We start from the raw sequence: 10,383 nt of genomic DNA on the forward strand, positions 1-10,383 counted from the left end.
CACACACACACACACACACACACACACACACACACACACATACAAACTCACTCCCCAGCCCTTGCCATAAAGTTGATAACGAGTAATAGGGACTCTATAGGACAAAGCCGAACTGCCTCATAGGGTTTCCAAGGAACGGCTTGTGGATTCAAACTGCCGACCTTTTGGTTAGCGGCCTGAACTCTTAACCTCTGCACCACCAGGGCTCCCAAACCCCCCCAAAAAAACCCATTGCAGTGGAGTCAATTCCGACTCATAGCGACTCTATAGGACAGAGTAGAAACACCCCGTAGTATTTCCTAGGCTGTAATGTTTATGGGAGCAGACTGCTACATCTTCCTCCTGCGGAGCGCTAGTGGGTCTGAACCTCCAAGCTTTCAGTTGGCAAACGAGCGCTTAACCGCTGCGCCACCAGGGTTCCTTGAAATTCCAACATGATACCAGTGCCCTCCAGGAGAGGGCATGTGTGGGCCCGTCGGCCCTGGGTTCAAATCCCAGCTTTCCCAGTAGCCCACCCTGTGACCTCGAGCAAGCACCTTGACCACACCGAGCCTCAGTTTTCTCCATCTGTACCACTGCACCTACATCTTAGGGATGTTGTGGTGATGCCACCCATTTAAGCCTGTGAGGCCTTTGCACAGTGGGCCCTCAGACACCAGAGCCAGCCCGATGTCCCTCCCCTCTGCCCCCAGCATCCCATCCAACTCCAGGCCCTGCCATTTTACCCACTCAACAGCTCGGCCCTGTTCAAGGCTCTCTTTTCACCACTGCCACTGCCCCAGCCTCACCATCTCTCCTGGTGTCCCTCCCTCTCCAGGATCCGGCCACCCTGGCCTGGAACCTCCCCAAGCTTGTTCCCCATGGGCCTAGCAGACTCTTGTCCTCCTCTTCCCCTGACCTGAAAGCTCACCACTCAGAATCACCTCCTCCAGGAGCCTCCCTGGCCTCCCCCACAGGGCTATCCCTTCATTTGTCCTCCTGCGGCACCACAAGCCAACCACTGGTACACTCCTCAGAGCAGTGGTTTTACGTCTGTGTGGCTTTCATTCACATCTGGGTCCCCCATGAGAACACAGCTCCATCAGGTAGGGGTCACACTGGGTCCCTGGCTCCCAGCTCCTGGCTCAGTGGGACTCAAAAAATGGTTGGGGAGTGGGTGTTCAGGCCGGGTGCCCAGCAGCCTCAGCTGCTTACACAGTCCTCCCTCAAGGCCAGGGGTAAGTTCTAGGTGGAGCTGGCAGAGCTGGGGTTCTGGGGCAATCCCAGGCAGTCCACATGGGGATGAAGTAACTCCATGGCCAACATGCACGCCATCGGCATCACAGCCTCTCAGAGCAGCTGCAGAGGGAGACCTCAGGGCCTCCACACCCATTACCACAGGTCTGGGGCTAAGACGGTCATGACCCCGCCATGTCAGAGTTGCCACAAACATAAAGGCAAATGCTAAAATTATCCCTTGTCCTGGCACCGTGAGCTGCAGGGACTGCTGCTGGACCAGGAACCACACCAGCCACCGACAGCTGACGCACTGTGCTGGGGACCGTGGATGCCTGTTCCTGAGCACACTTGGGGGAGACAGCCAGGGCCTTATGTAACCCGATATTTATATCCGAATGCCCTCCAAGCGCCAGCAACTCCAGGAGGTGGCCTGGGGAGGGGCTGATGGGGTCTCACAGCCAGCTCCTGGGGGCCAAGTACAGAGCCCCCACGTCTCACACACTCACTGCACTTGAGCCACAGAGGGGGCAGGACTCAACAGCCACCAGTGTTTACCCCTGCTGGGGGCATGCCGAGCAGGGGAACAAAGCCACAGCCGACCACGGCAAAGATCAAACAGGCGCCACAGATAGAAGCAGAAAGACTATCAGAAACGAAGAGAGCGGCCATCACTCCTCATGCATGGAGGTGCAAACACGTGTGCATAAGCAGAGAGGGATCCGGAGGGAAGCCCCAGACAGAGAGCAGGGGCGGTCTCTGGAGAGGACACGCATGGGGCCCTGCGAATTTTTACTCTGCATCCTTGCAGAATACTTAGTAAAATACGGTAGAAGCCACAAGTACAGTCACATGATTACACAAGTGAATGACTGATTAAAAGTGAGCCCTCGCCCCCCCAAAGGAGTGTGTCATTCCTCGGGAGGCAGGAGGCCTGGTCTAGCCCACCTGGCCTTGCAGGCTCATGCCTCTGGTAAGCCATCCAGTCCTTGAGAGCAAGAGACACACCAGTGCCCGAGGACGAGGTACCTGTCAGGGGCAGGCCTCATGCCACTGAGGGTTCAGCTTACTGGACCCGGGATGGCTTCTTGCGATGCACAGCTGGCATCACCAGTGGCACGGCGGCTTTGGGTCTCCAAAGGGCTCTGGTTTCATACAATGAGGGTGCTCTGACGTTGGGGGTAAGCGACACCCAAGATATCCCTCTTTCCAAATGCACGTCAGCGCCCACTTTAGGAAGGAGGAGGAAATATCCAGCAAGCCACCAGTTCAGGTGAGACAGGGTGCTGCCTCCAGATGAACCCCTTCCAGCTCAAAACTCCAAGGAAAGAGCCAGGCCGTGTGGGCTGCACAGCTGCCTAAAAACCCTCCATTACCTATATGGGGTGGGGTGAGGGCCCGGGGTGCGTTAAGGACCGGAGTTCTGAATCCAGCTTCTGGAGAGGGCCAGGCCAAGCCCTGCAGCCAGCCAGCCAAGGAGACAGCCTCTCCCAGGAAGCAGGGGCATGGAAATGGCAAGAATCATCACAGTGTAAGGAAGCGGCGTGGGATGTGGACACAATGCCAGACTCGGAGGCACTCACAGCTTCCCAGCTGTGTGACCACAGGCAAGTCTCACACACTGCCCACCTGTGAGGGGGGAGAAGCACTGCCTGGCTGACCACCAGCTGTCACCGGACAATGGGCCAGCCTGTGCCGGGGCAGCCGCAGCGCACGTTATGGTTCTGGGGCGGGGGCTGCGGCTCAGATATCTGAACAGTTTTAACGTGGGCTCCGAGCATATGGAGCCGTACCCACCCCCACGAGGATTGGCTCTCCCGGCGTTCCACTGGCACCTCCAGCTCCTGGTGGAATTGGGATATCAGAACCGCTCCCCACAGTGACAGGCCAGAGCGAAGAAACTCATCGTCTGAGAGCAAATGGCACCAAAAAGCCTCTAGGAGGCATCGACTGCAACAGCTCCAACCTGGGACAGGACGGGCCCTCCTCGGAGTGGGACTGTGGATGCGGGAGGCAGTGGGCGGGGGCTTGTAGCCACACACTGCAGTGTCATTAGCCAAAACCTCTCACAAGAGCCCATCAGCCTCATGTACCTGAAGCCCACTAAGGAAGTTCCTGGTGCTCATCCAGGGTCACCAGGGGTGATGCAGATGTCACTGTATCCTTAAAATTCTTCCCCTGGGTTTCCTAGGGATCTGGGACAGCAAATAGCTCAGGCGTCTGCTGCTGGAGGGCTGGGAGCCCTTCTTGGGGAATCGGCCTCCAAACGGGCCTCCACTGCATCTGCGGGGTGGGGGCAGCTGCTGCTGATCAGGCCAGGGGCGCCTCGCAGGGAGAGGGCTTCAGCCACGGAGCTCTCCAAGGGAGCCCCTAGACCTGACTGGCCCAGCCAGATTCCCCCATCAGTAAAGAGGGTGGAGGTGCACCCTCTCCCGCCATGAGCTCAGCTCAACCCAGCTCTCGTTGAGCCCTCAAGGTGAGCCTAGAGGCTGTGGATCCATTTGCTGTCCTATGAATTCCCGCCACATGCCATGCATCAGGCAGGGCTGTGGGGGGGCCCCAGCTGTGTTTACAGGGTACTCTAAGCCCCTACAAGCCTCTGATCTAGACCAGGAACGAGACGCTGCAGCTCGCTGAGTGGCTCCATCAGTCACAGGAGGAAAGGAGAGCAGCAAAGCAGAATGAACCTCCCCAGCAGAGCTGTCAGCTGCGTGCACCTGGTGCCCACTCAGGACGTGGCCCTGGTGCTTATCCGCCCATCCACAACCTCCTCGGCACTGCCAGCCATTGAGCGCCTGCCCCCACCCACCACCAAGCCTGCTCCCGTAAGAAACCCAGGGACCTCCCCCCAGCCCCCACTGCCCTCCTCAACTGCTCTGCATCACCCCACTCTCCTGACTACTCACTTCATGAGACCCCGCCTCCCTTCATTCCCCCGGCTCTGTCCTCCCAGCCCCCACTGCTGGGAGATGGGGCCCACACCCCTCACCCTGGCTGCTTTGTGGACTTTTTCCTTCAGTGGTCCCTCAATTTCAGGGGCCCAGGATGTGGCCTCCATCCTTCTCATGTCCCAGACGCCTGGGACCAGCTGGGCCTAGTGTCAGCATTTGCCTCAACTCAATCTCCAACCAATGCCCCAGGCTGACCCTTGCTTGGACATCAGGCATGGACAGCCCACCACCAGTCCCAGCACTGCCCGCCAGCCGTGTCCTTAGACCCCAGTCCACAGCAAGGCGTTCAAGGCCCTCCCCAATGGGTACCAGCTGCTACACCCTGCTCACACCAGGACCCTGATCCATCAGATAGGCCTGGAGCCTCCCCGGGTCACCAGAGACCCTCTCCTCCCAAAGCCTTAACAGTCAAGACTCATGGAACACGCCACAAGGCCAGCACTGTATTACAATCCTTACGTGGGTTCTGTCACCGCGTATGTGTAAATCTCACGAGGAAGGTACTATTATAGTGCCTTTTACAGACAGAGAACAGAGCCTGCGCTTGCCGCCTTTCTTTCCCACATCTCCCTGTTCAAGCCGCCACCCCAGCCCAGACTCAGAGGCTGGCCTGGCCCACCCAGAACTCCTCTACATCTGCCCATCTGCCCCAACCCCCAGCCCTTAATTCAGGCCTGGCCCAGAGCAGAAGAAAGGCCTCTAAGCCTGCAGGAAGGAAGGGATAGGCATGGCCCCCACGTGGAGGGCAGCCTCTGGCTGCTGCCTGTCAGAAGCCTCTCTCTGAAAGGAAGAGCAGCCTCAGCGACAAACCCAAGTGCCCAGGGCTGCCTTGTGTTGAGGAAAGAACTGGTTCTTGTGGCTGGCTCCTGCCACCTGGTGGTATTGTTGAGTACTGCAAACCTTGACCAACCACGCTGGCCTCCCCAGGAGACCAGAGTCCTGGACACCAGGACTGTGACTCTCAGCATCATCAGTGCCACTGTCATCATCACTAACAGTGCACCTAGTTTCTGTTCTGTGCAGGCACTTTAAGTTCTTGATGTGGACTACTCAATAATCCTCCCAACACCGCCTGTGAGACAGGTCCTATCATTGTCTCAGGGTCCCAGAGGAGTCAAGTGACCTGCCACAGGTCACACAGCTAGGAATGCCAATGCAGACTGCAGAGCCCACCCTCTACCACATGCTCTTCAAGAATGGGCTCTTCTCCACCATCTTCGGAGTTATACTCACCTCAGCTACCCCAAGAAAGTGCCAGCCTCTCCTACCACCAGTCACGTGTCTGAGAATCAGCCAGGGAAGGGCTTCTGGGAGGTGTGTGTGTGTGGGCGGGGGTAGCTCAGCCCAAGTCCCACACTTTTGTCCAGTCATGTCCTTCCCATCTTCAGGTCTGAATTTTAGCCCACAGATTTATAAATGGAGTCCCAAGCCAACAACCACAGTTCACACAACTCCAGCTCTACCTCCTCCCCGGTCTCAGCCCTGAGCCCACAGTTTGCCCATCCCTGTTTTGCCTGCTGCACGACTCCCAATTCCTCCTGTGGCCCCTCACCAGCTTCCTACTCCAAGTCCCATCCCCAGCACTGGGGGGCCTCATCATCCTTGCCCAGCCCTACTCACTCAGCACCCCCAACACCTTCGGCTACCTCACCCTCATCACACTTCAGCCCCCTCTCCCAACCTGGAGCCTGGCAGCAGCCTGTGCACGCTGCCCTGCCTTCCAAAAGCTACAGCTGAATTGAGGGCAGAGCTCTGGGTCTGGCTCCTGAACCTGGCCTCTAGCTAGTTTCACCCCCCCTACAATGGCTCATGGATCTACATCTGTGGAGGACACCATGGGGCCAGAGGTGGCCAAGATCCCATCAATGCTGACCTCTATTGACAGCCCTGCCCCTTCACCACAGATCACCTGTGGGGGCAGAGCCTACAATACAGGGGGTTAGTGGTGGGGGCAGCCCCTGAGAAGACTGGTGGAACCTCCAAGGAAGCCCTGGCCAGACATTGACTGAGGCTTCTGTCCAGCCTTGCAGCGTGCACGAGGCTCTGCCGCCTCGCGGGTGGGCACCAAGGGGACTGGCAGAAGCCAAACAGCACCATGCCCATCTCGTAGCCACAGTTCCAAGCCAGGAGAGCCGTGCCACAGACCACCCACCCCTGGAGAACCCAACAGGCCCAGACTCCACCCGCCCACCGAGGCCATCCTCAGGCAGCACAGGCCACTGAAGCACCACGGCAATGAAGCAGAGCCCTGGCACCAGCCCGGCCCCAGGGAAGCGGGCAGCCTCCGCGCACTCACGCTGGTAATGCTGCAGCAGCCGGTGAGCCCGCACATCCCACACCTTCACCGTGCTGTCCGTGCCAGCGGCGGCAATGCATGTGCCACTGGGGTGGAAGTCCACGTAGGTGACAAAGCTGGAAAGACAGGGCAGCCACGTTATAGGTCTCCCCTGGCCCTGAACAGATGTGAAGGTGTCCAGTGCCCTCCCTTCCCTGTGCCTCGGCTCACACTGCTCCTTCAGCCCAGAACACCCTCCCTCCTGCCACGTTTCTTAATAGGTGGCCAAGGGGCAGCAAGGAGACACCGTGAATTGACATGGACTCACCAGGGACCAAGTCCCAGCATCGCTTGTTAAAATACAAGTGGAGAAAGCAGCCTTCAGACCCAAAGGTCAGCTGGGCGGCTCCGGGGTTTTCAGTGATGGAGCCTTTTGCTGGTGGGTCATGTGGGGGAGGGCAGTGGTGGTGGGGGACTCACCCGCCGTGCTCGCCGTACGAGTAGATACACTCCCGGCTGGTCTTGTCCCACAGCTTGACAGTCTTGTCATCACTGGCGGACACAATGAGCCGCCCATCAGGGGAGAACCTGCACCAGGCAGAGCACCAGTCAAGCCACCAATTAGCAGACGTCATGGGCGCCACATGCCATCTTCCACGCCACATCCTCCCCTGTGCTGCCCACAGCCTGACCCCAGCAACTGCCCGGGTTACACGCCCTGCTCTGACCCTGAGTGATCCTGGGTAAGTGGCTTCCCCACACTGTGGCTGTGAGAGGGCAGGAAGGGGGTCCCTCGCGGAGTGGGGGGCAGGTACGGAGAAGATTACCGCGTGAAAGCCCAGCACTGCACACGGCGACGTGTGGCCAGTGCTGACCGCTGGTGGTGTTAGCATAAGGTGATCGAAATCTCACCGTCAGCCATCAGTACCCAGGTCCTCCCAAGTCTACATTTGACTCTGCATCTGGGTCAGCAAAACATAAGCTGCCGATAGAAAGGCAGGGAGGTCCTAGGGTCCCACCACCAAAGGCCTGGTATGGCCTGACACCCCCAGTTTGCTGGACTGCCCCCCTTATTCTTGGGAGCCTGATCACAAGGCCCCTCAGAGCAACCAGGGACCTCCCAGGAGAAGAAAAGGGGGTGTCCAAGGGGACAAGTAACTTGCATAGGGTCCCCAGAGAAACACAGCTCTACAGTCCCTGACCTCTGACTCCCATGGCTTTCCAGTGTCCCCTAGCCACACCCCACTCCCCCTACAATAGACTGGACACATGAGAAAGATCTGCTGAAAGAACAGAATAAGCTGGAAGCAGGCACATTTGTGTCTGCAATTCTCAAACCTTAAAAGGGCCTTCAGGTCACCTGGCTCCCGACTCCCATATAGTGCCACCCCCCACATTGAGGGGAGGGCCAGCCTTCAGGCCACCCATGCTTGGAAGTCTGTCCAGGACTGGACCTCCATGTGGAGCAAAATCTCTCTCCGAGGAGCAGCTCATCCCAGAGGAAAGCAGGCAAGCCTTAGTGGCCGAGAGACTCAGGTCTGAAGGCCAGCCCTGCCACTTCCCCACTGTGTGCCCTGGGGTAAGATACCGCACAGTGCTGAGCCCCCAGCTTCCTCATCTGCAAAGTGGAAACTGTACCCCCTAGCTTGCAGGACTCTGTGAGGAACGAGGAGTCATTGTACAGGTGCAGTCCTGACATTATCGTTATTCTTCTTGTTGCTATTATTCATAATCGGCCTCTGTGGACTTGGCTTAGGCTGCATCAGCAAGGATGTCACAGGGCCATCCTGGCTGACAATGGACTTACTTTTCACACATCATCTCACTAAAGCTTCCCAACAACTTACAATGTACGAACCATTATCGTTCTTTTAATGATAAGAAAACTAAGGCTCGGGGAAGTTAAAGACTGGCTACGTAGCCTGCCCAGAGTCACGATACTGACACCTGGCAGCCCCTCTGTACCCCCCAGCCCCCAGGCCCCCCAGGGTTTCCAGGGAGTTTAATGCTCACTTGGCACAGCGGACCCAGTTGATGTGCTGGCTCAGGGAGAACAGGAATTTCTGGCGATGGGTCGACCACACCTTGACTGTCTTGTCATCAGAAGCCGTCACGAGGGACTGGCCGTCGCTGCAGAAGTGGACGCTCCTCACTGTGGCCGTGTGTGCGCGGAACACTGTCGACTCGCCTTTGCTGTGAGGACAGGCAGCCAGAGCATCAGGAGGCCCACGGCAGCCACAGGCAGTCCCATGAGCACATAGACGCTCTCCCCACCCCGCCCTGCCGGGGCCCTTCCCAAAGTCAATCCAGGCCTGAGTGCCCCGGTCCCCAAAAGAGAGGTGGAGTCTCTCCGTCAGGAGCACAGCACTGTCCCCACCACGTGCACTCAGCAGCAGGCCCCAGAATCCCTTCGAGATGGCTGAGGTCAGTTCAGCATCCCCTCCTAACCTGAGGGGAGGGCCCCAACTTTAGCCCAGGCCTCTCATGGCGTCTCGTCAGAAGTGGGGTGGACATCCCACTGTGACCAGTCAAGAGAGCCAGGATGGGGACTAGGGTGAGGGCAGTTCTGGCACAAGCATCCCAGCCTCAGGAGAAGCCCCTCAAAGTCTTGAACTCACACATTGGGGATCCAGATACGGACAGTCTTGTCACGGGAGCCCGAGGCAAGCAGGTGGCCCGAGGGGGAGAAGTGAACGCAGGTGACGGTGTCCTTGTGGCCCGTGAAGCGGTAGGCACGTGACTGGGGCTTCATGTTCCAAACCATGAGGCACGAGTCCATGGAACCACTGGCTGAGGAAAGCGGGTGACACTGTGGCCTTTTGCTCTAGGGGTCCTGGAGCCTCCACCTTGATGGGGGGCGGGCAGCACACAGCCCCTGATAGGTCCAGCTCTGCCTTCCCCAGCATCCTCTGGGCAAACTGGCCCTGTGAGGTCCTAAGTCTCTCACAGGTTCACCCTGTGGGCACTAGACAGCAAGTCCTCCCAACACCGGGCACCAGTCCAACCCAATGGGCCTTTTATCACTGAGAGGGCCTGCCTCAATTGGGAGGTCCCCAGAACAGACCAAAAATGACTCCAGTTCACTCTTAACCTACAGGTATCACGAGGCCAGCAGCCTCTGGCAGGGGATATTGGCCATGGGATGAAAGAGTGAGCTTCGTCCTTGAGGGCAGAAAGCCACCGCCTGAAAGCTGTACATAAGCCCCCAAGCAGCCAGGGGGAGGGGCCACTCAGCTGCTGCACAAAGGCAATGGGGTGACAGGGTGCCAGTTCTGCTCAACATCCTTCTCTTGGGAACAACAGACTCGATAAAAGACCCAAGGAAAATAAGCAACTCTTTAGGCCTCTTCCATCATCCAGGCCCAAAAGGCAGCTAGGGTATGCAGGGAAAAGCCCAGACCCCAGTCCCACCCTCAGAGGCTGTGTGACCTGGCAAGGCTCCTAACCCCTCTGCTCGTCACCCTCTGTGCACGTAAAATGGAGCTCGGAAGCCCAGCACCACTGGCAGGCTGATGCCAAGACGCAGATCCAGACAGAGTCCCTCACGTCCTTGCTGTGCTGTGTGCCCCCCAGCCCTGCTCCCCTGGTGGAAACTCAGTTCTCTTGGCTCATAGTAACCTAGTGCCTGGGGCAAGATGCCTGCTCTTACCCAGCTGCTTCATGTTGAGACTGAAGTCCACACTGGTAACTGCATCTCGGTGGCCCTTAAAATGCCTCTCCAGCGAGGGGTCCTCCTGGGGGAGAGTCTGGGTCAAATGTGGGAAGTGTGGGTGAGAAAGGGGCTTCCCCGGGGGCTGAGACTCTTCCTATAACAACTAGGAGGGGTTTAAAAACGCTCAAGGTGTGCTCTTGCGTAGAGACGATCCTAAGGAATCCACAAAAAAACTATTAGAATAAATGACTTTAACAAGCTTGCTGGATACAAGATGACCACACAAAAAT

At 57.8% G+C, this 10,383-nt stretch overlaps 1 protein-coding gene across 1 annotated transcript in view; it reads right to left on the reverse strand.

Moving 5' to 3' along the window:
- The window catches only part of POC1A (POC1 centriolar protein A), a 71,298-nt gene extending 61,128 nt beyond the window's left edge, over positions 1-10,170 (reverse strand). Inside the window, exons 1-5 of the mRNA XM_023733592.1 lie at positions 10,091-10,170; positions 9,060-9,231; positions 8,455-8,634; positions 6,922-7,029; positions 6,463-6,578 (exon numbers count right to left, since the gene is read on the reverse strand). Of these exons, the coding sequence (XP_023589360.1) occupies positions 6,463-6,578; positions 6,922-7,029; positions 8,455-8,634; positions 9,060-9,231; positions 10,091-10,103 (589 nt within the window). The 5' untranslated portion in view covers positions 10,104-10,170. The remainder of the gene's footprint in view (positions 1-6,462; positions 6,579-6,921; positions 7,030-8,454; positions 8,635-9,059; positions 9,232-10,090) is intronic.
- Between the last annotated feature and the right edge of the window lie 213 nt (positions 10,171-10,383).

This window comes from Trichechus manatus, unplaced genomic scaffold (genome assembly GCF_000243295.1).
Source record: "Trichechus manatus latirostris isolate Lorelei unplaced genomic scaffold, TriManLat1.0 scaffold00001, whole genome shotgun sequence".
NCBI classification, from domain to species: domain Eukaryota; kingdom Metazoa; phylum Chordata; class Mammalia; order Sirenia; family Trichechidae; genus Trichechus; species Trichechus manatus.